The sequence below is a fragment of the Fusarium oxysporum genome, chromosome III (genome assembly GCF_013085055.1).
Source record: "Fusarium oxysporum Fo47 chromosome III, complete sequence".
Classification (NCBI taxonomy): Eukaryota; Fungi; Ascomycota; class Sordariomycetes; order Hypocreales; family Nectriaceae; genus Fusarium; species Fusarium oxysporum.
Genome location: NC_072842.1, coordinates 3,255,747 through 3,282,323, shown reverse-complemented (window position 1 = coordinate 3,282,323; position 26,577 = coordinate 3,255,747). Strand labels below are relative to the sequence as shown.

Genomic DNA, 26,577 nt, shown 5'->3' with positions numbered 1-26,577 from the left:
TAAAACGCAATTATCTCGGATACCATAAATCAACGGTTAACAAAAGGCGAGCATTAATAAGCGATATTCTGTTACACTTAGCATTCCCTCTACACGCTAATCAACTTGAACTTCAGCTCTTCAGGTTAACCAATCAGGTTATCTTCTGCACTTGCAGAACAGATCTATTAACAAAGCCATCCCCCACGATAGCCCTGCTTAGAGGCTCAAATACGACCAGGCTATTGGGACATTAACTTGGCACAGCACAAGCATGAGGGGGCATGGCATTAGATGGTCCGGGCATCGGAGGGCCATTCGATGGTGCGACGTTCGTGTGACCTCAGTTATTGATCGCTTCTGAGTATAAAGAGCCCAAGCCCCGAGTCTGTAATGTAGTTCACAGCACAAGCGTTCAGTTGCAAGGACCAACCAGGGATAGGATGATGACTATTCATTTTGCAGCGCTACCCAACTATCGATTCAGACTTGCACCTCCTTCGCAATAGTGATCAGTCAAACTAGTCACTTAAAAGCCCGAGGGAATTTCTTCATCACATTCCGATTGTTTTTTAACTACTTCATCGATACATAAGGGAACTCGACCTCAGCGGCAACTTTTTCGACATGCCGCTTGACAGAATAACTCCGCCCTATGACGGAACTGGTACAATCCGCAGATCCATACCCGCAGGAGAAAATAAATAAGAACATTAACAAACAAAATCAGAGAAGAAGATACGCCCTTGTTTCGCCTGACCCGTCCTTTAGCCCCAGACATGCAACGGCGTCTCGAATCGTTGCAGAACCAGCCGCTCTGCATTAATCAGAGGTTTCGAATTGACCAGTTCTTATCGTTCCCCAGCGTCATTAGCCTCTAGTCATCCGTTATCAATCCTCGTGTATCAGATCCTCTTCCTTCTTTCTCCTTCGGCCAGTCCTCTTCACCCCCATTAACTCTTCATCATTCTTGCCTCTGCATCCCGCTCCGTCTACTTTCTGGTATCCATGTTTCAAATCAGTGCAAGCCGCCCAATTCAGATTGCCAACACCATCCGTCATAAAAAATAGAAAAACTCCAGTAGGTATTGTTACAAGCTCACTGACAAACGAACCAAGCGCTCCACAAGTCCAGTGGTTGTCATGCTTCTCGTTAGGCCAACATCTTTTGATGGCAACTTTTGTATATCGTCAAACGCGAGCTTCTTAACTGTGGATAAAATAAGACATAGAAGTCTAGTTCCCATTCCAAGAATATTGATGCATGGCATCAAAAGAGCCTCTCGTGGCTCCGTTATAGACCGACGAAGCCTGCGGCTGGCTCGATTCGGTCTTCGTTGGCGAAGTTCCCGCAGGTGTACTCTTGTACTCGTCTTGAGGGAAAGGGTATGGCCGAGACTCGGCAGTGCTGGCATATGCCAGGTTCGTACTATGCTCCCCAGGCGCTGATGTCCAGGTATGCGCGGGCGCGTAGTAGTCCCTTGCAGGCACTGAAGGTGGCCCAGACGTTTCTGGGTTGTAACTTGGCTGCGCAACCTCGCTAGAACTCGAGTTCACGGGGGCATACGGGGCGTATCGATATTCTGGAGAGGCGTCGGTGTTCGTTACTGAGCCCGCACTCCTTATTGATGGATGACTCATGTGTCGGGGGCTTTTCAACGGCCTTGGGTTGTCGACGTAACGAGGGATGTTCATGGCCTGGTCATGGCTTCCGAGCGGAGTGGTGTGTATCGATAACTGCGGGGGGCCAGTCGTTGTCTGCATATTATAAGTATACTGGGATCGGACTGGTGGGTGCTCCGAATCATTTGTTACCATGGATATGGGCACAGGGGGTTCCATCGATGATTGAATGGGCATTCCTTGTGATTCAGCAGGGAAACTTGTCGTACCAGCCAGAGGACCCATTGATGCCGCAGGATAACTCTCTGCACCCGAGGTTGGGATATGACCTAAGGGCACCTGGGCCGGCGGTGTCCCCCAAGTTGGATATGAGCTACATATCAGTCAGTACGGCTCAAATCGAGATATAGCCAAGTCGATCCAGGTGCAAACTCACTTAGATCGTATTGGGCCTAATTGTGTGCCCGGGATCTTCGGCGCGTTGAAGGTAAAGGCTGTCCGTGGGAGCTGAGCGTCAATGCCTCTCGGTTTCGCTTCCTGGTGCTTTGCGCTCAGGGGCCCCGCAACAACTCCCACTCCAGTTTCCACAAGGGCTTGTCCTCGGGATCCTGCACTGGATCCCAACAAAGGGATCTCTTTTCGAGCTTGAAAGTTGCGAGGGCTTCGCCCTCTGACGACGATGGGCGCCGTCGTGGATTCCGTGAGCACAGTCTTGGTACCGTTGGCCAATGTTCCAACGACTTTGAGATGAAGGACGAAATGTTGCTGGAGCTCCTTTCGACGACCATTGTTTGCAGTTGCACTGTGATCGTATTAGCAAGCGAATGTTGCCAGTGCAGCCAATGACTTACATCCTGAATTGAAGGCGTCGCCAGCCGATGGGGTACACAGCATATTCGCCATCAGATTCTGTCCCATCGTCCTGGAAAGGAATTAGGGGCAGAGACTGTGGTTCTTGATCTGGGGTTTGGTTTGTCTCTGGTGAGTTTGGTGGGGGGGTTTTCCACGGAATCACGATTAATCGGACCGGGTTGCCATCGACAGACTCAATGGCAGAAATAGTAACCTCCATGTTGCTGACTGCAACAGTCTCGCCAGATTCGGTGATCACAGACAGCTGACCTCGTGGAGTAACAAGTGTGCCGCTGATTTGAAATAGATTTCTTCGGTAGCAGGTCAACTCAGGCTGTCTGAGCGAGCCATCTGATGTATTCGCAGGCATTTCGGAAAGGAAGAACATCCCGTGGAGTTGAGCGGACAGCTCTAGTTGTTGCATGCGACCTTGCTGGTCAACAATGGTGTGTTTATCCTGTGTCCTCTTGAAGGCCAGGAGCTTGTGCTCGTGGCTGGCTGTCATCTTGGAGTTGTCGTCACGGAGATCCTGGACAATTTCCTGGTAAGCAGGTGGCTCTGCTTCAGAAAAAGACCTCTTCAGGTTTGGGTAGCCGTGATGTGAGACAATTTCTGGGTGCGCAGGTCTGTCGTATGCTTCTTGGTCGTCTTGGGGATATCGGCTGTAGGGGTAAGAGGGCTGATCCATCTCGGTATGGTTACTACTAGTCCGTCCTGAGAGCGGCGAAGAAGTTGATGGCATGGGATCTGCCACTCGACCTGGTATGTGTACTGAGCCTCCGTAACTTGACCACATGCTTGAATGCCCTGGGTGTCCTCTCAAATCTGCCATAGTGGCCGGGTATGCCGTTGCGGTTGTCATGAGAGCATAAACTATTCAACTTTGCCGCTTCCTCAACCAGACCAAGTTGTCTGGACTTTGACCCGTCACTAGTAACGTGGTCCTGAGAACATCAATGTCGATACAGATCAGGCCAAACAAGATAGTCGAGATAAAAGAATCTCGCGAGACGTGTTTGGCGCAAGGTGTGGTGGAAGTGAAGGAACAACACGATACTCAAGACACCAGGGAAGTGATGTTTGAGGTTGATGGTGCAAGTGTGTACTTGTATATGGAAATGGATGGCAGCCAGAGGAACGGCAGATGATGGAGGGGAGTGTTTAGTACAACACCCGGCACTGTCCCCAGGGTGGAGACCGAGTTTGACGGGGGGCTGTTTCGAGGTCCAGGCACAGGGACTTGGGTCAGTGCTGTCGACAAGACCTAGTAGTATCAAGTTCGGAGAGAGTTCTTAGTATAAGCTCTCACAAACAGTCATGAATGTCTGCGGGCTGGGAGACCACTTCAGCGCATGCGGCCGTTCTTGGAAGGAGGACGGGGAGTGGAGGGGCGGATCTGAGAAACAAAACAGCCTGTTGTGATATTGGAGGCTGATTTCATGCAAATACTTTGACAATGCTGGGTTCCTAACAGAGGGCAATAATCTGTTCTACAGCAGTGATGGTGAACACCAACGGAGCCTTCAGCATAAAGAGCCTACGAAGTAGAAGATGAGCTTATTAAACGCTGTTTCTCTAGGAGACAGGCAATTCTGATAAGGTGGATGTATCAATGGAGCATGCAATGGAGCACGGACAAAGCTATGCTCCAGAGACTTTCTGATAGAGAGGGTCAGGTCCAGAGAGGACCGCAAACTGCCGGATACAGGCAGGATAGCAGAAGCAAAGGACATGACCGACAACGCCGGGGCTTTTGGGAGCCAGGACCTTCACACGAGGTAAGAGAAGACATCCCAGACACGCCCCAGCACGTAGCGTAGTCCCTTGCCATGCCATCCCCTCGTCAGCGTCTACCGAGGGGTTCGAGAAACACCCCTGCTCGTCAAGTCCAGCACGAAAGAGAACGCCCTTGTACTGTTGACCAGTCATGACGCTAAAGTTTGGATAAGAGCATGGCATGCCCAACGCAAGGTCCACGTACTGGCTACCCCCATCCATGCTGGTTGGGATGAGATGGATAGAGCAAATGGGTCGAGCGGGGACACGGGGACTATCTCTTGAGGGCCCGGCAGCCCCCTCCCTCATCAACCAAGCCGCCCTGCCCATAGCCAATCCTGAACCCTGACACTTGACCGGGGCACGTTGATTCTGAGAGAAGAATCCTCCGAGGCCTAGTAAAGGTTGCTGGCCCGCAAATTTCTAGAAAACCGTTGGACAGAGCTGTTAATAATGGGGCAAACTCAGAAAGCAGGGAGGTAAGGAAACAGAGGAAAACTCAGGTTTGAAGAGTTTTGCTATTGACCGGGGTTTGCTTGTGTGCGGTTGACATTCGCCCATTGGCATCACGATCTGGCTGTGATAGCAATGCACTATTCTGCGCTGTGCTGTGCTGAGATGCCCTAATAGAGCATTAACACAGGGTGATATCACGCAAAAGGTACTGACTGCAGCTTATGATCTTGCCCGGTGAACTAAGGAATCGAGGCCCGGTTACAAGCCGGAGTAAGTACTTGAGTGTGATCCGTTTTGGGATCGACTCGGGAGATGAGAATATGGAGTACCTTCTTGGTCTGGCAGAAGAGACGGCTTAGCTTATGCTTACTCAAACCCTTTTAGCGGAGAGGAGGTGGAGTGAACGGCACGGCCCCATCACCAGCATATCGGTGCTCCATCATAATTATCATCGACCAATTCGCAGCAGTGGCAGCAACAGGAACGGGCGCGCCGCTTGCATGCTGTGGGATTACAGCAAGCAGTAATGTTATATGCATGTGTGTATAGGTAATATCGAAAGCCCTGCAGTAATGACAGCAGCCTAGAGAAGAGCACGAACCATGTGCCCATGATCTGTCTAGGATATCCATGCTAGCTAGGCCTGAGTCGTGGAAACGCGTTTGTTGATTGTGTTGTCCACGAGCAAGGTGACTAGTTATTGTCAAAAAGTTAGATTGGGGATGCTTGCGCCGCATGATGGAATTGAATTTGACCGAACGTGCGGAGAAGCTTGCTCCGGCATGCAGCCTTGTGTTTGATGGAGATTCAGGGCCATGGCTGGTACAGTAGATGGCGTTGGTATTTGCAAACGTTCAATAGTGTGGCTATTTTCTGAGCCATGTGGCGTTTGCTTGGACCAACACTATCCCGTTTTCCTGGAATTCGAGATCCTTGTCCGTAAGACAGAGAAAACGTGCGTGCTGTGGAAGATGATGCTAATAATGATGACGATGGGAAACTGTTTCGGTAGGGCTCGACAAAACGTGGGTGGGCGGAGAAACGAAACAAGGCCGACCGTCACGTCACGACTCAGTAACTGCTGTCATAGGTGCTCCATTGCCTTTATTCTGCGACTCGTGGAGACGTGTGAGGGGGAACATGCGCTTGGTTTGAGATGGGCGCCCAGTTTGGAGATGGCTTCAAAGTCAAGGACGCCGTTGTATCAATGTCTGGCCCTGTCTTTGGTTGGTTCGTTGGTGGAGAAAAGGGAGCAGTACGTACCCAAAACCAGCAAGGTTCAGGGCACGAGAAAGGTGAGACAAGGGCACGAGGGGAAAATGCTCTGGACAAAGCAAGGAGGGAGACGTGCGAGGGGAAACTCAACCAGGTTGATAATGGCCATTCAGAAGCAATTGTGATGCACTAGAGACGCAAAATGGGCAGAAGCGAGCCAGGAAAAGACAAGAGCGGCCGGGGCCGTGCCCCTTCTCAACGGCCGCCCTCCTCAACGGCTTCCCCCCACAGTTTTCATGCACAGTATATCCCCTCATCTAACACTGATCAGACCGTGATTTGTTACTTACATCACTCGGTCAAGGCCCAGGCTACCAGGCCTCTCACCCGACAAGGCCAAAACTTCCGCCTCCTCCAGGTTTTGTATGCATACAAAGCATAGTGAGAAACCTAATCAGTCGTGGGTGTGGCATCCTCATCGCGTGTTATTGTCGTCACGATGCCACAGGGGCCGCTCCATATCAAAAAACCCCAATTTTTTGGTGTCGAGCAGTTTCACTAACAGCTCAATCCCAAGCATATCGGAGCATTCCAGTTAAGTTAGCAAATCGTTAAAGCGCCCAGGCTCGGCCGTAGCGAGGGGCTCACCATCAAGCTATCACTATTGCTATCACTAGGTGATCAGGGATTGTTGCTAAAGGCGCGAAAGCGCGAAATGTCCGCCTTGCTTAAACAACTTCGATGCTCCCTGACCGGGGAAGTCAAGACCAAAACCGAGAGTCGAGACCAAACGAAGCACCAAGCTAAAAAAGACCAATATGTTCAAGTTAAAACATTTATTACCCAGGATTCAAGACCACGCGCAGGATGAGGCCCGCTTCTTTGCTGGTTGGGGTTCCTTTGATTGTTGATTTCACGACTCTTCGACATGACAAGGATGGGCATATCTCAAGAATATTGGACGCGAAGTACTTTCACTGCATGCCCACATCTCCAACGTCTAAATCCGCACAGACTGGAGCTCATGAGTCCCCGCATCCACATAGGATATTGAGCATTCAATACCGCATACTCTTGCGCACAGTTTATCATCCTCACATGTCTTGCACAGTCTTGTATTTCGTGCTTGTTCGGAGGAGGGTGGTCAACTATCCTCCTCATTCGTTCCCGTATCAACAGCAATACATACCACTATCTGACACTTCCAGCCACCCGAAAAGAATGTGTGTGTATAGTATTATCTATTGATCGAGACTTGCAGGCAAACGAGGCTGCCAAGCCCGCGCCATGTCCTAGAACTACTATATCCCAAAAGGCATCCGGCTACAAACCCCAACTCGAACAAGGAATTGAATTTCGCCGGTGAACTGTTCCTCCTGAGACACGCGCCCAGACACCCTTTGAGTGGTAGCTCCCTTATCCACAAGTGCCCTGTCCCGCCGCCAATCACTCGATGTAACCATCCCAGGTGGCCACGGCGATTTTTGAGATCTGGCAGGCCATTGCGTCTGCTGCCTTCAAAGCAACGTTGGAGTAAATGCAGATAGCTTCATTAGGATGGCTCAGCCTTTCACGGTGAAGCGGCCACCATTTTTAAGATTTTTTTTTTCTTCCTCTTCTTCCTTTCTCTCTGTCTCCCTCTCTGTCTTTCTGTTTCTATTATTAACTCTACGAGTAGGCTGTTCACAGTTGGCTTTGCGACAAGTAGTAATGTTCAATCTGGCCTTTCCAGAGCTCAAGAACCCTTTGAAAGGCGATTTTGGTACTGGACATGACAAATGATGAGTGAGCACTGCGAGAAACGTTGCGCAGTCTGGTATGTACGGGATCCTCCAACAAAGGGGCCGATACTGCGAACTGGGCGACTATTCTGGCTATGTGGACTCCGAAATTATGTTTCGCACATCCATGATCTTAATACACAGGTATTAAGATAGTTATCAGCAGGCTTTTGCAGCACTTGAATTGAAGGGCAATATAACAGACACTTGATTGGTCCACCCGGAAAAGTCGCTAAAACGGTCCTGCAGGTGCATACTTAAAGGTGTAGGTAGTACAACCTGGCGCATCCATGCACAAATGTCAGAACCATCGTTAGGGAACCCGCCCATGGTTTGTGTCACTACGTCAGGGTCGGGTTCTGCTTCTGCCTTGCACTGCTGCTCAGCAGCGAGAGAGAAACAATATCGGAATGTTTCATAAACGTGACCGTTGGAGGGGGCGGGAGAGAGCTGAGACGGCAATGGTTACTGGTTCCTCAACCGCAGCGTAACCACAGACGTTGCAACGCGCCAGCAGATCGCGGCAGTTGAACGCCCACAGTGCCATGAGCTCAGGAAGCTGAGTCAATTGGCTTCCCTGCTGGCATTCAGTTTTAGCGTTGTCCTTGATGGCTGCCGATGGGTCCCGCCCCCTGCTGTCTCAAGCACAAAGGTCCACATGTCTCCGGGTTTAGGTCAAGTAAGCTCGAACTGGCGTGCCTTGGACTGCCTTGGGCCTTGTCCCTCCGGCCGGTAGTCCCTTTCGGGATGCTGATCGTCCCTCTCCAACCTTGACTGGGAGACACTTGACTCACTTTGGGTAATAGCTCATTATCCCTTGGCCAGGCTCCGTCGTTGAACTGAACATTAAACGCCGATCGAAGACCCGGCTCTTGATCACCTTTGTTTGAATCAGGAAAGCGATTCATCTCGGAACCATGCAAACGATGCATATGGACCGATTCAGAATCACTCCCCTGGGTGGACGAAATTATACGAATCAATGCGCATGAAGTCGATAGAATTCAGCGAGATGAGTTTGTGGCCCTGATCCCAATTCTTCAGTCTTGGTCCCTGATCAGAAGTGCTTGGTTCGTGCTGATCCCTGATTTGTGGCTGCAATAGGTTTGAAGCGATCTCAATACCTACTTGAGGCGTTATCGGTTATAGATAGCCAGGCAAAGTGTTGAATTGGCTCCAGTTAAACTCCACCAACTGTAACAGAGCCTTGGGGCTTGCAACAGACAACCGTCTTGCTGCAGTAACTCGTCCTTTCATGCGACGACCCCGGGTTTGAGTAGCAGAGGGGGCAATAAACAATTAGGCAATGAAACGAAACATCGCGTACATAGGTAGAGTCAACTCCCCCAGCTACCGATCGGCACCTTTGTTGAGCTAACAAGCTCAGACTAGCAGAGACCCCTGAAGAAATATAAATGTAGGTCTGCGTTCTACTTGCATGCTGTGCCTAGCCATGCAAGTACCCTAGGAAAGATACCTATCAACTTTGATACTGCACAAGTTGTGCAATTATGCGGCCTTGCCGCGGGGATGAACAGTCCCGAGACTTTTCAAACATCAGGCCATTTATGGCAATAGTTCGGTTTGGAATGTCGCTTCTACCTGCATCCAGAGTACAAAGTCACGCTAGTTAATCGTCATTTCCCAGATGCTTTAATCAACTTTGTGAGAAGAGACATCCTTGTTATTCCATTTTGTTGGCCCACTAACTTACTGACCAGTTACTTCCAAGTTCCATGTGCTAGAAAATCCTTGTGATATTTACAGTGCGTTATGTCCAAGTACGAAAATGCCTCTAAAGGAATAGGTTCGCTCTGAAGGCCTCGCTTGATCCGTGTACCTGCATCAATCAGTCTGCTCGACGTTGACGTGGTATCGCGAGCTCAGCCCTACCGCACTTATGTCAAGACACTTGTGTTTCGTGAGTACGCTTGCGGCTCCTGGTTGGCAAGATCCGGTAGCATTGGGGCAGTGGGTGATCAACGCAACGCCCACAGGGAAGCGTGGGAGAGATCCCCCGGCAGTCCGAGTCGATGCAATGCGGATGAGCTGATTTCAGTTCAGTATGTATGCGCTGGTCCACTACAGAAATGGGCATCTGGGCGAGAAAATAAGGGCGTATGTGAGAGCGCCAAAAGGTACCATTTAATTGCGACGAGGACAAAGAGTGACAGCCACGCATGCAGCATGTGCGCATGGGAAAGGGTCCGATCCTAGAACAAGAACGAGGGTTTGTAGAGCTCCCGAACCAGCCTATCCTGGGTACCAGAAGTCTCTAACCTTCATTGATGATTTTTTACCACGTCATTGGGGACAGTGGTCTTGAGGCTAGATGAGGATCAGCTCTGCCTAAGAGACACTGCCGCATTACCCAGCAGCGAGATTGCTGGCTACTGCCATTGTTACTTTCTGCTTCTTGGACGTTATTCCCTGACAAGGAGGACCAGTCGGCAAACAAATTTTCGATACATTTCTTGTCATGTCTGAAACTACCTAAGCTAAACTGCCAGGTAACAACATACTGTAGTAAAAACATGGATCTCACTAATGACTCCCATGTTCTGCGACTGTCAGCCCAGAGCCCCAGGCCCGTCAACAATCACAGTCAATGTTTTCATTGTTGGCTAAAGGTCGAGCCTACCTGCGCGCGGACTTGGGCGCACATATGCAATAGTTGTGAGCAGGGCGGCGTCTGCAAGCTGCTGCACCTGAATCCCTGTTAGGTCATAGAGTTTCGACACAGTGAGCTTCATGGTCGGCAGCGACATTGCCGGCAGTTTAGAGACGAAGTCTCAAGGCAAATTCAAGGCTAACACGGCATGTCACGGCTTATTATCCACGCGTTAACCCTTGATGCCAGCAGGTCTGGATACGCATGTACAATATACCAGCGGCTATTGTCTTATCAAGCAACCAAGATGGTGATCCCGTGCGACACCACGTGAACAAAATCTTGAGCACGCTTGCGCCTTACCCTCGCGTTAGCTGTTGGACCTTCTGTCGGCCGGAGCAGTGTCCGCTTGAAGAGGGTGTCTTTGTACTTGGCATCAACCGACAGGTCATCATGTGGCTAGCGGTAGGGCCTTTTACATATCCTGATCTTAACATCTAGATCTCGTTTAGGTTTGTGCTATGACCTCTGGAGTCAGGAAGCGGATAGGTTATCTCTCTCTCATCTTTTGTCGCAAATATTCCTTTATGCGCTGGACACGTTGACTTTGACCGCCCCGCCATCTTGTGAAAGAAGAAGTAACAGTGGTTGACTTTATGGTTGTCGTCCTTGACTATAGTACACGAGTGTCTACATCTTCAAGGGTCACAGTGTCGATCAGCGAGCCAGCTCACTATAGCACCGGAGGATACGGTATCAAGGCAAACATTGGTCAGCTGTCCCAAGCGAGCAAAGGACTCTCCATTTGGATCAACAGCAGCCTTGGAACGAAACAGAACAGAACAAACCGATATAGGATACACCATCTCCATGGCCGGCCGAGCTGTCTGGGATCAGGGTCGTCTGCCGAGTGAAAATCCCGACTGGCGGTCTACTTGACGTTACCTTACAATCTCCATACAGGTGGACGAACCCACGTTTACCTTCGGTAATTGACGAAGCATCATGCTTTGTCTTTCAGAATCGGAGCATTTCCCACAAGTCTAAATGAGTTCTTCTAATTTGGAATACTAGGCATACGGCCATGTTTGAGTAATCAGTAGATCACCCAACCAGAACAGTCTCAAGTACACACTCCACATATCCAACGGCTGTCAAGGACGAATTTGGGTTACTGCAGCGGAGCCTATCGTTGATACCGAAGATTCTCGATTGCAAACACGAATTGAGAACCCGATGTGCGTTGAATGGGATGGGGGGTATGGGTTTAGGACTAACGTGCCGATTCAGGTTGGCGTCGTCCTTTGGCGAGGAGAACTTGATTCTCGTAGCAAGATACTTGCTGTGAGTAGCCATACATAGTCACATATGTATTGCCGTAGCAAAAGCCCGGTTGACATCATCCTAGAATCTTGGTGGAGATGGTAGATCATGCATGCATTTGCTACAGGACACATATAATGATTTCCTAAAAGTACAGTATCTAGAGATTTTACAGTATCATTAAACCTCCTTGGTTCGTTACTGCGGAGCCGCGCATTGCCATCCATACAGCGCTTGGCGTGATCGTGAACCTGTCTGAGAACAGCTGTCACCGAATGATCCAATTACCATCATCTTCATCAGAATCACCATCAACGAGGTCCTCTTCATCGTTGAGCGCCATCTGCACAAATCGACGAACCCAGGCCTCCTGTGCCGGATCCAGACCATCCTGGTTATTCTCATCCTGGCCCTGTGCCTGCTGCGGTAGTTGAGGTTGTCGCTGGTTCACTCGTTGACGATTAGCAACAGCTCCTCCTCCTCCTCCTCCTCCTCCTCCTCCTCCTCCTCCTCCTCCTCCTCCTCCTCCTCCTCCTCCTCCTCCTCCTCCTCCTCCTCTCCCTCGGGCTACCGCGCCTCCTCCTCTCCCAGCCCCTCTTGCGCCGCGTCCTCGCCCCGCTGGACCTCGAGGTGGGCCATTATGGCCGCGGCCCGCAAGTTGTTGCGGTGCGTCGGGTGCAGCGGGAGGAATAGGTCTTCGACCATCGCGAGCTTGATTGTCGACGAGTCGTATAACGAGGGGTCCTTCACGCGCAATCTCGATACCTTGGCCCTGGCCTCCAAGCGGTCTGTTGTTGCCCTGGACATTGGCTTCGTCCTCGCCGTCACTGTCATCAGACTCGATAACTTCCGGCAGAGGCATAAGCTCAATATCATCAAGTGCCGCGGGAGCATCTGCAACGGGACCGCGGCCACCGACGAACCCTAAGCCCACGTCGTCGCCATCGCCGCCCTCGAGTTCCCACAGCCGCATGTAACAGGAAGTGACTTTGCCGCCCGCCAGCTGGTTGTAGTGCTGGTAGGGATTCACCGGGTCAAGCCATGAAGAGCATAGATAGCAGAAATGAGTGTCGCATCGTGAGCAGATCATGTGGTTGCAGCCGTGTGTCTTCTGCGCAGGGGCGTTGCAGGTAGGGCATGGACTCGTGTGAAGCTGTAGGTATTCGAGTGATGCTTTTTCCTCCTCGCTGAGTTCTCCCTTGTCACGTCGTGGTGCACAGCGGACAAACTCTCCGTGCCATGACTGGTAGCATTGGCCACAGAAGGCGAAGCCACAGTCTTCGCATATAGACAAGAGATCCGCTTTGCTAAATGTTTCCTTATTCTTCCTTTTTCCAGACTTGGCACTAACCCCTCCTTGTTCTTGTTCTTTTTCTTTTTCGTTTTCTTCTTCCTCTTTGCCGGATTCAGCATCAGACGTCTCAGCAAACTCTAAACCTTCCGGCTTCTTGTGGCGTTTCGATCGGGCTGCTCCATTACACCACTGTCGTGGACAGTATATTGTGTTTTTGTCAGACTCGAGTTCTGTCTTGTACTTGAGCGTCACATAACGCTTGACCATTTCCTCGGAAAGACCAATCTGAAGAAGCTCGCTGGGGCTGATGGCAACCTTGTGCTTCTTTGTGTCCTTCGACGCGGCACGCTTCTTGGCGCAGTTGGGGCTCAGACAACGAACAGTAGAAAGGTTGCCCTCGTTGATGGCGTCGTTGTAGAAATCCTGTAAGCATTGTATACAGAATATATGTCTACAGTCAAGCATTCTGTGACACTTGGAGCCCTTTTTGGGATCTATGTAATGTCAGTACGTGACTGAGGATGTGTGATGAATATACATACCGAGACAGACACCACAATCAAATGTCTCCTTTTCAAAAGCAGCCTTTTTGGCTTTTATATCGTGGTCCAGCACGGCGAGTTTGTGTTCTGGATCAACCTGAAGAGTTCCCCCGGGACTGATGGTTCCAAACACGTCTTCAGCGGCGCGCTGAATGTGATCGATGTAAGTAAATGCAACCATGTCGCGACCAATCTCGTCCCATAAGCGCGGTCCATCATCCTCAAGCCGTTTGATCGTTTCCCTCGACAACCACTGCGGTATGGTAGATACCACAATATCTAGTGGCGCATCTGCAGGGTAACCCTCTGGGAGACGGACTCTCAACCGCAGAGGGGGCAGGTACGAGACTTCGAGAGAATCAACCTCAGGCTGGGCATTCTCAGTAGCTTGGCCAAGTGTAGTGAGCCCTGGGTGGGCGGGTGCTGAGGCTGCTGGGAAAGTGACAGTAACTGGAGCGGCGGGCTCAACAGGGAGGTCTATCTCGAAGGTGAAGGGGTCTTTTGCGTCAGGGCGTCGGATCTCTGGGTATATAGCCTCAATAGAGCCAAGCTCTATAAGACGTGGGTCGTCGCTATAGTCCATGGCTGTTGGGGGAGATAGGAAAACCTTACAGCTCCGTCCAGGATGCCAGAAATTCGGACGAAACCTGAGATAGTTCAGAAAACACTTGGCAGGCTTTTTGGCCGGTGCTTTCTTTTTGCCCCCTGTTTAATGACCTCGATTCTTTTGACACCTCGGGACTGCTATGAGTTGTTATACCTTGGGAGGAGTGTTCATCCTCTAATGGCGTAGTGTGTGTAGGTGATGCACTTCAGCAAAGACTTTGTCCAGGGTGGCGAGGCTGAGTAAGTATGTTAAATACCAAGGGCCCTCAAATTGACCAACCCTTATTAATGAAGTTCTGCTAGGCCTCCATCATTTTAGTCTCCTTCTCGTTCTTCCTTGTCAAGACTCGAACATGAGGTGCTTCTTTGGTGGAGGTACTTTACGTAGAGAGGGGCGAGGAGAGGGTTTTTAAGATAGTGCCCAAGATAGGGCTACTTCGGAATGACCTGCAAATGACTGACACCGGATTGTAAAGAGGAAAACGCAATCTTCGGCTATCAATAAAATGGGACGATATTATTCACGCCTGAAATAGCATTGTAAAGTAACGTAGATGACTCTTTGGCCGTGGTTGAATGTGGTAACGCCTTGTTTCGGTATCCGGTATTCGCAGCGTTGACAAATAAGAGACTCCGAAATCCGAGACGCCACGTTTTTTCTCCCACCTGAGCCACATATGCAGCCACAGCCGGCGGACTGCATCGTCATCTACAGCACAAGCTTAAACTTGGATTTCACCTTTCGGTTGCTTTTACTCGTGATTGCCCCGAGCCTTTTCTCTGTTTTCTTATTCTTTCTTTTTCTGATACAAACTGTGCCAATCAGAGACCACTGTGGTGCCCTACCAGGAGAATGCAGCCTCTGTCTATCTCTTGAACTTCTCGGATACCGCATATAGCCAGCTCATCATGGACGACAGTTCAACTCCCCTCGCTTCCCTCTCCGTCACCCACGTCTACTACGTAAGTTTCACACCTACATACGAAGACCTACAAATAACAATCACAAATAGGACCCCAACGACCATGTCTCCCTCGCCTGCGCCTACCTCGCCCTCCTCCCCCAAGCCCTATGCGTCGTTTACGCCACGCTCGTCCTTTTTACCCGCGAGGTCGAAGTCGCCTTGATGTTTCTCGGTCAACTTGCCTGCGAGGTGCTCAACTTTGCCTTGAAACGGCTGATAAAAGAAGAGCGTCCGCGTCGCATACACGGCAAGGGCTACGGCATGCCTAGTTCCCACGCACAATTCGTTGCCTTCTGGAGTGTCTCCCTGGCTCTGTTCCTGCTTGTCCGCCACAAGCCGCCTCGTGTACATCAGGTTCGTGCAGAAAGTGGTTTGCACCGGCCGTGGAGCGTTCTCGAGAGAGTTGCTGTGAGTGTAGCTGGGGCGGCGATTGCGGCGGCGACGGCATGGAGCAGAGTGTACTTGAACTACCATACCCCTAAACAGGTCGTTGTGGGTAGTGTTGCAGGTGTCATAAGCGCTCTCGGTTGGTTCCTTATTGTTGCTGCCGTGAGGCAAACCGGCTGGTTAAACTGGGCTCTAGAGACGCCTTTGGCGAGAGCTTTCAGAGTTAGGGATCTTGTCACTGAAGAGGACATGTGTCAGGCTGGTTGGGAGAAGTGGGAGAAGAGGAGAGCTGCTGCTCGAACGATAAAGAAAGACAGATAGTCATCAATGAATTGACAACAATAATCACATGAGAGACTAACTACTAATATAAATTACCGGTATCCCGGATTCCGCGAGACCGTGCTCACTGTAGGCGGCCTTCTGGCATTGGAAATGTTACGGAGGATGTCCACCTAATCTTCTGGTATTATCTATATATAAAAGGGACCAAATCTCGACGCTAGTTTCAAAGACGGCCTAAATATGAAAACACAAAGGGAATCGTTACAGTTGCCAAACCGTTCATGAAATCGTCATCCTCCCCAGTTGCCCTACCGTTTTGTCCTCTATCAAATCCATGGTCCTTTTCCTTTTGTTGCCTCTAAGTCAACTCTTGACCCTTGACGACTATGTACTCTACCCGTCTCTGGCCCAGCCCTTGAGCCTTGTCGGCTATGCATTCTGCCAATCTCTGGTACGACCCTAGAGCTCTGACGGCTGGCAAGTCTGCTTGGCTCTCCCATACTTCTTGAGCCCTGTCGGCTATGAGCTCTTACAGAACTGACTGATCCAGCCCTGGGATTATGTGAGGCTGAGGCGGGCGTTTTCTCCTGAGGGCTATATACAGCGGAACTGAGAGTTGTCTCCGGCGGAGTATTCATACCCGCACTGAGAGGAACTGGTGGAAGTTCCTTCTCGGATAGTCTCTCATCAAAGTTGTCCTGGATCTTGTACCTAGTGCCCTCGCCTGGGACATCGACGATGGCAATGGCAAGTGGACTCGTTTTTCTTGGGAAGAACCTTACTGTACTGTTGGGACAGTCGAGGTTGTGTACTTGTTTTGTATTTGTGTCTAGTTTGAGCTCCGGCTTGGCAGGGCGCATATCACCGATGTTGGAAAGGCGCAGGCCAATCTGCACAGTTGCAGTCGAGAGCATAGAAGCACCACTTGACCGGAATCTTTTATCCGGTAGACGAAGGGCAGGCGGTGCAAGAAGTTCGTCTGCTAAGTTTTGAAGCGCTGGCGTTTTTTTGGGTGTAGAATCTTTGTAGGTTGTTGTCGGCAAAAGGATGGGCGACTTGGGTGGCTCGGCTTTGGGGAAAATGCTGTACATGCTCCTCTTGAAGTTTTTGATGGACTCCTTTGATGACGTCCGTACGGGTTTCGGTACGGTTGGAAGACCGCCTGAATTACGCATACTTCCCAAGCGCAGGGGCTTCAGGCCACGGTTGAGGAAGTCCTTGCGTGCACCAAACACTTTGTCTTCCACTCTGTCGTCCAGCGTCAGATCTTCTTTGCTTTCAGCCTTGCGAACCAGCTTGGGAAGATCAAGAGGCTGTAGCATCGCAGACCCAGGGGTTGGGGGCTCTTGATCCTGGTCATCACCCCATTTTCTGAAACCCTGAGACGCTTCAATGTCGTCATCAGAACAACCGGTTGGGGATCTGCTTGATCGCAAGAAGAGATAAAGACAGCCAAGCAATAGTCCTGACATGTTCATTACAACTGTTCCGATCATGTTCAGTGTCATTGACGTCTCATCTGCTGCTCCTGTATCTCGGAACGCCGTATTGTAGAAGAATGTTATCTGCAAAGTCTGTTCGGAATTAGTACAAGCTATCACTTTCAGATCCATACTTACATATGATATCACGGCAATTATCATATGGTAAACCATGCGAGATGCCTCATCCCTCTCAGCAATGCGCATTCGGGCACCAGTATGAAGCTTGAAGCATATAACACCGCACTCAATGAGAACTATCAGGATGACAGTGAGTAAAACCCCAAAACATCCGGCATCGTATCGATGTAGGAAAGATATCAAACTGGCAAAGCAAAACTCCGATGGCAGAACAGCAAAGGTTATGGAGAACACGACGAGCAACAAGGTACCGATGGTTACTAGACAGGCAAGGGTGTTGAATTTGCCACGGAAGGGGAATATGCTCGGCCTCGTGATACGGATTGTCAACTCCAGCCCGAACAACATCTGAATGAAGGGTACGATGAAGAAAGCTAAATTGGATTAGTATCTTCAAGTGAAAGCTCATTATTCTTTCAACATACCTAGCAGCATCATTCGCGATATCGTGGCACACCCAAGGATCATAAGTGACTCAAGTCCCTTGGCTTGAGCGGTAGCATACACAATTCCCTGAACTACAATGCCCAAAGAAAGTACGAAGGGGTAAACATCTCGTCCTTTGACTAGCCGAAGCCAAGACGACCTATGAGTGACTGTGAGAAAAAAATCTTGCGGATCGGGAAATGCAGGACATACTTGAAGTCCCATATCGGTTCGACTTGTTTTAGTGTTCTCCATGATCGCAGAAGAATACTGATAGTAACTGCGAATGCTACTATCACGTTGAAAACTGATAGGACGATGATTGAGGTGCGGACGGAGCCAGCTGCAGCAAACTTGAGTTCGTTATCCCATTTTGATGTAGAATTTGCCTGGAACTGAAAGCCGGTCGAGTCCATCGTCGGGTCGTTGTCCATGTTGTTGTCGTTTTCTGATCAAATTCGAGGTGTTTGTCAAGTAAAGGGCAGGCGTTAAGCCTTCACAGTGCCGGCACCGCGTTGTCCTTCTTTGTAGACCTAGTTTCCCATGTCGATGTCGAGGTCGTATGAAAGTATCGAAAGAGGGCTAGGATGCCAAAGGAAAAGGACAAATGATGAATGAATTGGAAAAGCACCGAGATATGATAGCAGGAATCAGAATGACCTCCAGGCGTATACTTGGTCAATTGAAAGCAGAGCAAAGTTTGAGAAGCAGTAGATAGATGATCAAACACACGAGATGTACCGTAAAAATGAAATACAATGAAATGGAAATGGCACCTGGCCTGTGGCAAACGAATGTAAGATTGAAAAACAAGAAAAGAAACGAAGATCAGACAAGCACCAACTGGGTGGGAGGAGACTGAGGCAATGGAGGCGATATAGGACTTGATATCTCGAATTGAGGGCAAATCACATCGAGCGGGAACGCAGATTGCCCTAGATCCGGCGAGCTTGGTGACCCCTGCGCGACTCAGAAATCTCCAAAGAACAAGGATCAAGCTGCTTCATGACGGAGCTTGGTAGCATTGAAGCTGTCGCCCCTGAGAGATGGTAGTGAAGAATGGTAGCCAAGCGAGCCAAGCCAGGCCCTTGATGTGGGCTAGAGGCATTTCCCGCATTAGAGCGAGAAGGGTATTGTTTCACCCGTGTAGATTGGGTTTCTGGGATGCTGATTCTCGAATACGCTGACGAAATCGGTGTTAGAGAATGCTACTCCACCACGAGATTGAGTTCTTTGGACTCGATCATCTGTGCCATTCTCACTTGAGCTTTGATGGTGATCAACCTCGAATGGAAGCCACAACTGAACTGCTTCTCAAGGTCCTCCTGATAGTGATACTTCACCACTGAGTGAGCTTCTTGAAAGAGTGCTCTGAGGGCGGCGAAAAGCGCCGGTTCGAAGAGGCTGAAGCATTGTTGTTACAGAGTCAAGTTTCGTCGGGTTGTAAGAGGCAGGAGTTCAAGGGAAGCAAACGGTGGGGTTAATCCGCATATGGGCTAGCGTCCACGTTTGTCCGTTTTGTGCAACTACGCCGTGGATTTAAAACAAGAAGGAAACATGGATTAGCGAAGGATCCCCTTTAGCATGAGAGCTAACGAGACAATGACTAAAGGGCCAAGAGCTTAGACGAGGGCCATTTCCTCTTTTGGAACAGAGGGTTTGAGATTACAATGGCAGGTCACACGGATCCTGCTGGTGCCGAAGGCGGGGAGAACGGCTGGCCACGAGACGATGGATACAGGGACGTTTCGCAAGGTTCAGAGCTTGCACCCGGTAACAGATCTGTCAACGGAACCATGCAAACGTCTAAAAACTACCTGCACAGTGAGAGAACACTAGCTGGCTAGCTTGCAGCTGGAAGCGAGTCAATTTCATTGAGAGCCTTGTCTAGGCCTCTCTAGCATCTGTCTGTATCTGCGGACCCGGTGGTTGGTTCTCCATTTTGTTGTTTCAAGCCTTTCCACTTTATCTTTGAAACCCATAGCTCTGTAAGCGAGGACAGCCAGACAGGGTCAAGGCTCAAATGCCGAACTCTTGGCAGTTCGTGTACCTGGTTCTCTAGCAGCTATCGACTCGTAAATTGACAAGTCGTGTGCGTCTATTCTTATTAAGAATACCGAGTCGTCCGTCCGGGAGCATGTTGGATTGGGGAAGAGCACGCATCCAAGAGGAGGATGTACCGTGTTTAATATAACTGTGAAGAACCCATAGATCTGTGGAATGAGGAGAAGTTTCATGAGCATCTAGCCCTAGACTAGTACAGTATTAGAAATCGACTTGATAGCGAGTTTCTAATGGCTAGTCACATTCAGAGAGCCTCCGTCTGATGGCTTCCTTGGTCTATTAGTTTATACTTATGTGAGTTTCACTCCCCACGCCTGTTGATGGGGAGATAGGGAACGTCAAGGCTTTTATCTTCAGGGTTAGAAGATACTTGGATAAGTTTAGGACAGCTTGGACAGCTTTAGTATATACTCGGTAAGCCTTTTGATTAAATCATTTCAGCATCCGGATTATATGCCATACTGTGTAAGTCTTTGTTGTTTTCTAGGCATTAGTCTATCATGGATTGTCCACTCTTTACTGTTCCTCACACGTCGGGGCTAGAAGTATAATGAAGTGAGAGATGTTTCCTCCTCAAACAGGTACTCCCGGAAAGAGCCTGGACTATAGCTATGGGTGCTATAGCAGACAGCCAGTGGCTTGCGAAGCGTTTGATTAGAAAGGCTTAATGGTTGGTATCAGCTACAAGAAGCACCCCAGTATTTATATGTGATCTCGTGTCTAGAATACCTGCTCTTCATCCTATCTTCTTGTAATGGATGCTTAAAACGAAGGTGTTACTGAGTGCTAAGCATGGGGTACGGATGACAGGTCTCTTATTATAGCTTTGCTGCAGTAGCTTCACTTCCGTCTTCGACTTGGCACCCCCTTCTATCTTTGTGTAATGCAAGATGAATATGTATACTTCATCTTTATTATATGTACTAAATAAACCCAGTTCTAGTTGTTTTCGCCTTATAGAAGAATCGATCAACAAAGGTCTGACTGTTTGTTCTTGCTTATGTTGTCCCAATGAGCATGTATAGCCAACAGAGATGCTTCGTATTGTTTCGATGTTTTGAATTCTTGGCTTCGAGCTAAAAGATATCGTCGACCATTTTACTAACATATTAGACTTCAGACAGTTTCACCTTGCATTGACAGGCTCAAGTTGATTGAGGCCTTCGTGAGAACTCTGAGGGGGTTGTTCACACCACCACAGGTCTATTGGATCACCATCCATGTTCGCATAGTAATTGAGAAGACTGTTTATGCTGATCAGACGCTACCGATGGGACTTCATTCCTGAGAGTCGATATCGCATAATTTACCGCCTTCGCTCAATGATCCAGAAGCTTATGTCATATTGGTCATATCCATAGGCACGTTAAGTAAGTCTCAGTAAGCCATGCTCTAAGTGACGTTAGGTATTATCAATGACCACACTAGCTCAACATCTGCCGGCTTCACATGAACAGATTATCGTGGTCAATCAATATGTGCCAATGTGTTCCGGCTGTTGGCTTGATATTGGCTATCACGATGGTGCTTTAGACTCATGGTTACCCTAAACTGAATAATTTGACTAACACGCGAGTTCAATGCTGTTTCGATAAGGCTAATAAGCCTGTAAAATCGTAGCCAATGGCTAAGACTTCGTTTCCCTGTGCAATCGAGAATATTATGTGCGAGACCCAGCACAAAGAGATCCACTGTTGTTATATCAGCACACTGCAGATGCATAATAGCTAGGTCAAGTCTTTGAAGCTGCTATCATGGTCTAAGGTATATAAAACCTCCTCGTATCCATCAGTAGTTGATACATAGATGGTAGAGTTACGGCGGGGAAAGTAAGAGAACTCAGCGATCGAGACGATTTTCAATATCAACTCTCTTTAAAAAGGCCAAGATCGTCAAAGTCCCGGCTTTCTCAGGATTGGTTCAGTGGATCCATCTCCCATTTGCCCCGCCATTAGGCTAACAACGTCATCCAACCATACGAGCATCACAAGACAAAAGGTATAACAGTTGAAAGGAACAATCGTGCGTTATCCTTTCAACTGCAGAAATGGGAGACCACACGGAGAAACACATACACTTTGAGGATGGGCGCAATCGTGAATACGATGGGAGTTCTGACGAGGACTGCAAGGCAGTAGAGGTTCGTTCATACTGTCGCCAATACCAGATGACAACCAAGAATGGTGCGACTGATCTAATCGCCTATACAGGTCGTCTTCGATCCCGGAAACCCCTATCGTCGCAAAAGCTCAATGGTTGCCTCAGAGATCAAAGCGCCTGTGATGCGCCATCCTTCGCGACGTGACGAGTGCCTTGTCCACCAGTTTCTCGACAGTCAGCGACGCGCAAAAGATGCTGCCAGCTCAGCCAGCGAGCCAGAGTCGGAACACTCCATAGGAAATAACCCTCCGTCATATTTAAGCAACAATCCAAATCCTAGCCATGCCACTTTTCACAAGGCTCTCGATGGCGATCACCTCGAAGCTGTTCGCGACGACAGCCTCGACTCGATTGTTGACCCCAAATATCAGAAGAAGTGTCGCGCTGTTGTTGAGCCTGGCGGTATGGAACACTCAGGCCAAGCTGATCAGCAGGCCTGGACGCAGCAGATGACCAAAAGCATGTCCGAGGTTGACCTTTCAGGTTATCAGGACGACGTGCGAAGTCGCCTTCTAACCAAGCAGCAGCTGAGTGATATGGCCTGGGGTGTACGTGAACTAAGTCGCCGACTGAGTAGCATGCGCCTTCGGTTCAAGGTCAAGAGCATATTCATCCTCACAAAGATATACGACCAAGACTTGATCCCAAAAACACGAGAATTGGTCAAGTGGCTCCTACAACATAATCACGAGGTCGCCTACATCGTCTATGTTCAAGACAAGCTCAAAACAAACAAGAAGTTCGATGTCAGTGGGATTATTGATGAGGTGAGCGAGGGATATCTTGATACAGGGGACATGAACGAGCAGACTGTCAAAGAAACGCTGAACAGGCGACTCCGATATTGGGACGAGAACATGTGCAGAACACGCCCTCATACTTTTGACTTTGTTATCTCACTTGGTGGCGATGGTACAGTGTTATATGCCAGCTGGCTCTTCCAGCGCATCGTACCACCTGTATTGAGTTTTGCACTAGGAAGCCTGGGTTTCTTGACTAAATTTGACTTCGAGGACTATCAGCAGACACTCTTAACGGCCTTCACCAAGGGCGTCACAGTTAGCCTGAGGCTTCGTTTCGAAGGCACTGTCATGAGAAGTCAGCCACGCAAGAGAGCTCAGCTTAGTAAGGGCTCTGAGGAGGACGAGGAGCCGTCCCGAGACTTGGTGGAGGAGCTTATAGGTGAGGAGAGGGAAGATGAGCACACGCATCGGCCGGATGGGACGTTTGAGATTCTGAATGAGGTGGTAGTGGACAGAGGACCAAACCCAAGTGAGAATCCCAGAGTAAACGTTACCCCTGCAGGAGATGTTCTAATGTATATTCTAGCAATGTCAACTACCGAGATATTTGGTGACGATGAGCACTTCACCTCGGTCTTGGCCGACGGTATCTGCGTATCGACACCCACAGGCTCAACGGCATATAATCTCGCCGCCGGGGGCTCCTTGTGCCACCCCGAGAACCCTGTGATGCTGGTCACGTCTATATGCGCGCACACCCTGTCATTCAGGCCTATTATCCTTCCTGACACGATTGTGCTACGGGTCGGTGTTCCATATAGCGCACGAACGGCTTCATGGGCGAGCTTCGATGGCCGAGAACGTGTTGAGCTCAAGCCGGGAGATTACGTGACCATCAGCGCCAGTAGGTTTCCGTTTGCCTCGGTGCAAGCCCAGGGACGGAGGAGTGAAGATTGGGTGAACAGTATCAGTGGAAAGTTAGGATGGAACACCAGACAAAAGCAGAAGAGCTATAAGGAGTGGGAGAAATGAGATGATGTGTAACGATTTAGTACGGACTAGAATCATATATGTGAAGGATAGCATTTCTAATGGCGGATTTTTAGGTTTGGCGTTCCCATTGTACTATTTGAGCTGAGGAACATGTCTCGTCGTCACTATAAAGGGTGCTATGCTCGTGTAAACATCCACTTTTCCGGAAAGGTTTCGAGTTGCTTGGTTGGACGTGGCATAGGGGCTTCGCTATCTGTAAATCGATATAGTACGTACGAATTCAATGAGATGTATCACTAATATTGCGTGAGGCGAGAAAAAAACGGTCACGTAATTATTACCCATGCAATAGAGGACGAACAATGTTAAGGAACTTACGATGACCTGACCATAAGCTTTACGGCTCTTACGACGATGTTATCCTAATCTTCAGGATCTATGATAAGGCCTAGATCTAAGCTTCAGGTATCTAGGCTTGGATTAAAAGAAACTCTTCACAAGAGGCTCTGCATGACTGCCCCTAGCCCACATCCATTATCTCAGTGCCCCAGCCGGGCTTTGCGTTCTGCACCCATATCCCTGCAGTTCAACAACACTATATATATACTGCAAATATAAAATGATTTCATGGCTTGTGGCCACTTGGTGTCTAGAGAGTCTTCTTACTTTGGCGCAGATTCAGGGCATTTGAGATGTCCTTGACTGAGTACCAAATGACCCAAAGCGGAATCCAGACCCAGAGAGTGTTGAAGAAGAATAGGTAAACCCAAAGGTACATGAAGTTGCTCGTGTCGAGATTGGCACTTCCAATGAGCCATTCAGGACAGAAAGTCATGAATCCTGAGCATTGATTAGTTTGGCGAATCCATATAAATTGAGGTGCTGTCGAGACTTACCGCCGTACAGCTCACAAGTAGCCAGGACAATCATCCAGATGCTGACCTTGGGGTCCTTCTTAGCGAGACAGTAGCACACATAAACAGCTAAAGGCCCATCAAAGAACACAGTCAACAACTCCAGACTCACAACCCCCAAGTCGACACCAGCCCATCTCTTGTCAGCCCTCGCATATACCATCCACAGCTGGGCAAACGGATTACTTCCACCTGACTGCGCACCATATACTCGATCGCTATAACCTAAGAATCCAGGAGGTGTTGGGAACAGGTCCGTCTTCGCATCATCGGCGAGGGGCTGATGCGAGAAGAAGCAGTGGTATAAAAAGCTGCCTTCGAGGAGAAAATGACACAGCGCATCGGCGAGATGCCATATAAAGAGAAACCGGAGAACCCCCGAGGAGGAGGATGGTAAGAATCTCAAAGAGGCAGCATAGGCGGCGAAGACGATTGCAAGAGTCGAGAGGAGGGAGATGATTGTTGTTTGGTCGAACAGGTCGGGCGGGAGGGATGATGAGGGTTCTATGGCCATTGTGTCGGATCCCAGTGCCAGACTTCTTCCAATTGATTGATTTAAAGAGTACAAGATCCAGCTACCGAGCTGCAGCTCCAATTGAGCTATTGTCGAGGAAATTTGAGCTTCTGGAGACGAGCGGTGTCGGAAATAAGACGCGATCGCGGCTCATTTCGGCGGTCGCTTCACGCGATAGTCTCAAGTCATGTCTTAGTATTCGTGAGCTACCACCGCCACGCCTGACATCGCATTGCTAGAAAGAAGGAAAAATTCTACAGTAGTAAAACAATGGTAAATAAACTGGTATAATTTCTTCAAGGATTTGATTCATATAAAGTTGTCTGTACCGTCCTTTGAAAGATTGGCAGAGTGTTCACGTGGCTCGTCACGTGGCTCCATCAACGACAATCGACAGGGTTTGGATGCTATGAGGACGCTTACTTCAAAAACTTGGCAAAGGTCATGGCATTCTTTTAGCTTTATTGAAAAGCTAGTCAGTCAGAGCGTTTGTTGAAAGAATACCATGCAACAAGTATCGATCCAAGTGGGGTGAGCTGAAAAAGCTGACCCCGTATATGCCTAAATCACAACAAGATAGGGAAGAGCTGGTGTGTGCAATAGATTGATTGAAGAGCTACCGAACTTGGGTATCTAAGTGCTCAATATGGAGGGTACGGGAAGTCTCATGAACGAGATATGGCCCGAGTCCCCCGCAGTGTCATATCTTCCTCACTTCTCAGTTAAGAGGCATCTATGGGTTCTGCTTGTAGGCCTCTCCCTTAGCTCCATGGGTGCTCTCATCGATCTTGTCGCTAACTGCATCTTTGGCAGCGGAGGCACTGAAAAAAAGAAGCATTAGAAAAGCCAAAGTGTAGCGAAAATGGTGTATAAACGTACCGAGTGCCAACGCCGGCGTTGGAGTCCTTGGCAACCTTGAAAGCAAATTAGTCACATGTAATTACTTTACAAGCAAGTTCTGTCCTTGGACTTACCTCCTTGTTAGCCTCCTTGCTGGTGCCAGAGATACCCTCCTGGACCTTTAAGGCGTTAGCAACGACTCAGAAGCACGGTGGAACATCTCCAGGGCTTTATACCTTCTCGGTAGCTTGGTTAACGGTGTTCTTGATGGTATCCATTGTTGATTTATATAGTTTTCTTGTTTTAAAAGAAAAAGATAATTGAGTTGGTTATGTTGAGGTTGGTGGTTTGTTGGTATTGTGTGTGGTGATGGGAAGAAGAGAAGGGCTTGAATTGAAGAGGAGTGATGAGGGTTTATATAGATCTAAATTGATTACACTAATTTAAACTTGAAGACTCGTCGTCATCGAGTGTTTGACCACTTGTTTGACGTATACACCTCCTTGGATTGGCATGCCTATCTCCATTGCTCAACTCCTGTCCAGTTATCATGGGCTATCATGTGAAGGAAAAAGTGTCGTCATTGACTGGCTTCTGCATACAAGT

The 26,577-nt window shown here is 49.1% G+C and overlaps 7 protein-coding genes across 7 annotated transcripts; 2 read left to right on the top strand and 5 right to left on the bottom strand.

The window, feature by feature from the left end:
* Positions 1-1,008: 1,008 nt before the first annotated feature.
* FOBCDRAFT_24370 (uncharacterized protein) lies at positions 1,009-3,563 on the bottom strand. Its single transcript, XM_031176967.3, has 3 exons — positions 2,454-3,563; positions 2,039-2,404; positions 1,009-1,975 (listed from the first exon to the last, which is right to left on the bottom strand). The coding sequence occupies exons 1-3, from the start codon at positions 3,314-3,316 to the stop codon at positions 1,216-1,218; spliced, it is 1,989 nt and encodes a 662-aa protein (XP_031048100.2). The 5' UTR covers positions 3,317-3,563; the 3' UTR covers positions 1,009-1,215.
* Positions 3,564-11,884: 8,321 nt separating this feature from the next.
* FOBCDRAFT_290443 (uncharacterized protein) lies at positions 11,885-14,295 on the bottom strand (the record flags this gene model as incomplete). Its single annotated transcript, XM_031176965.3, has 2 exons — positions 13,453-14,295; positions 11,885-13,404 (listed from the first exon to the last, which is right to left on the bottom strand). Exons 1-2 carry the CDS (start codon positions 14,033-14,035, stop codon positions 11,885-11,887), a joined length of 2,103 nt encoding a protein of 700 aa, XP_031048098.2. The 5' UTR covers positions 14,036-14,295.
* A 466-nt stretch (positions 14,296-14,761) lies between these two features.
* On the top strand, positions 14,762-15,784 carry FOBCDRAFT_218682 (uncharacterized protein). The gene is made up of 2 exons (XM_031176964.3): positions 14,762-15,021; positions 15,072-15,784. The coding sequence occupies exons 1-2, from the start codon at positions 14,968-14,970 to the stop codon at positions 15,729-15,731; spliced, it is 714 nt and encodes a 237-aa protein (XP_031048097.1). The 5' UTR covers positions 14,762-14,967; the 3' UTR covers positions 15,732-15,784.
* A 269-nt stretch (positions 15,785-16,053) lies between these two features.
* On the bottom strand, positions 16,054-18,177 carry FOBCDRAFT_198896 (uncharacterized protein; the record flags this gene model as incomplete). Its single annotated transcript, XM_059608931.1, has 5 exons — positions 16,054-16,214; positions 16,336-17,269; positions 17,315-17,691; positions 17,743-17,903; positions 17,957-18,177. The coding sequence occupies 5 exons, from the start codon at positions 18,175-18,177 to the stop codon at positions 16,054-16,056; spliced, it is 1,854 nt and encodes a 617-aa protein (XP_059464479.1).
* A 3,556-nt stretch (positions 18,178-21,733) lies between these two features.
* On the top strand, positions 21,734-23,987 carry FOBCDRAFT_218677 (ATP-NAD kinase-like domain-containing protein). The gene is made up of 3 exons (XM_059609508.1): positions 21,734-21,947; positions 22,018-23,239; positions 23,297-23,987. Exons 1-3 carry the CDS (start codon positions 21,855-21,857, stop codon positions 23,740-23,742), a joined length of 1,761 nt encoding a protein of 586 aa, XP_059464478.1. The 5' UTR covers positions 21,734-21,854; the 3' UTR covers positions 23,743-23,987.
* A 47-nt stretch (positions 23,988-24,034) lies between these two features.
* Positions 24,035-25,414, bottom strand: FOBCDRAFT_317249 (Emopamil-binding protein). Its single transcript, XM_031176959.3, has 2 exons — positions 24,600-25,414; positions 24,035-24,543 (listed from the first exon to the last, which is right to left on the bottom strand). Exons 1-2 carry the CDS (start codon positions 25,129-25,131, stop codon positions 24,353-24,355), a joined length of 723 nt encoding a protein of 240 aa, XP_031048092.2. The 5' UTR covers positions 25,132-25,414; the 3' UTR covers positions 24,035-24,352.
* Positions 25,415-25,722: 308 nt separating this feature from the next.
* On the bottom strand, positions 25,723-26,375 carry FOBCDRAFT_218674 (glucose-repressible protein Grg1). The gene is made up of 4 exons (XM_031176958.3): positions 26,208-26,375; positions 26,106-26,150; positions 26,011-26,045; positions 25,723-25,952 (listed from the first exon to the last, which is right to left on the bottom strand). Exons 1-4 carry the CDS (start codon positions 26,247-26,249, stop codon positions 25,865-25,867), a joined length of 210 nt encoding a protein of 69 aa, XP_031048091.2. The 5' UTR covers positions 26,250-26,375; the 3' UTR covers positions 25,723-25,864.
* Between the last annotated feature and the right edge of the window lie 202 nt (positions 26,376-26,577).

Excerpts from the sequence above, each read along its gene's own strand:
- FOBCDRAFT_24370 (XM_031176967.3), bottom strand. The coding sequence starts at position 3,316 with ATGACAACCGCAACGGCATACCCGGCCACTATGGCAGATTTGAGAGGA. Across the intron at positions 2,405-2,453 it reads CGACGCCTTCAATTCAGGAT|TGCAACTGCAAACAATGGTC; the intron begins GTAAGTCATTGG and ends ATACGATCACAG. Across the intron at positions 1,976-2,038 it reads TTAGGCCCAATACGATCTAA|CTCATATCCAACTTGGGGGA; the intron begins GTGAGTTTGCAC and ends ACTGATATGTAG.
- FOBCDRAFT_218682 (XM_031176964.3), top strand. The coding sequence starts at position 14,968 with ATGGACGACAGTTCAACTCCCCTCGCTTCCCTCTCCGTCACCCACGTC. Across the intron at positions 15,022-15,071 it reads CCGTCACCCACGTCTACTAC|GACCCCAACGACCATGTCTC; the intron begins GTAAGTTTCACA and ends AATCACAAATAG.
- FOBCDRAFT_218677 (XM_059609508.1), top strand. The coding sequence starts at position 21,855 with ATGGGAGACCACACGGAGAAACACATACACTTTGAGGATGGGCGCAAT. Across the intron at positions 21,948-22,017 it reads AGGACTGCAAGGCAGTAGAG|GTCGTCTTCGATCCCGGAAA; the intron begins GTTCGTTCATAC and ends TCGCCTATACAG. Across the intron at positions 23,240-23,296 it reads GGACAGAGGACCAAACCCAA|CAATGTCAACTACCGAGATA; the intron begins GTGAGAATCCCA and ends TGTATATTCTAG.
- FOBCDRAFT_317249 (XM_031176959.3), bottom strand. The coding sequence starts at position 25,131 with ATGGCCATAGAACCCTCATCATCCCTCCCGCCCGACCTGTTCGACCAA. Across the intron at positions 24,544-24,599 it reads TACTTGTGAGCTGTACGGCG|GATTCATGACTTTCTGTCCT; the intron begins GTAAGTCTCGAC and ends ATCAATGCTCAG.
- FOBCDRAFT_218674 (XM_031176958.3), bottom strand. The coding sequence starts at position 26,249 with ATGGATACCATCAAGAACACCGTTAACCAAGCTACCGAGAAG. Across the intron at positions 26,151-26,207 it reads TTAACCAAGCTACCGAGAAG|GTCCAGGAGGGTATCTCTGG; the intron begins GTATAAAGCCCT and ends AACGCCTTAAAG. Across the intron at positions 25,953-26,010 it reads AACGCCGGCGTTGGCACTCG|TGCCTCCGCTGCCAAAGATG; the intron begins GTACGTTTATAC and ends TCTTTTTTTCAG.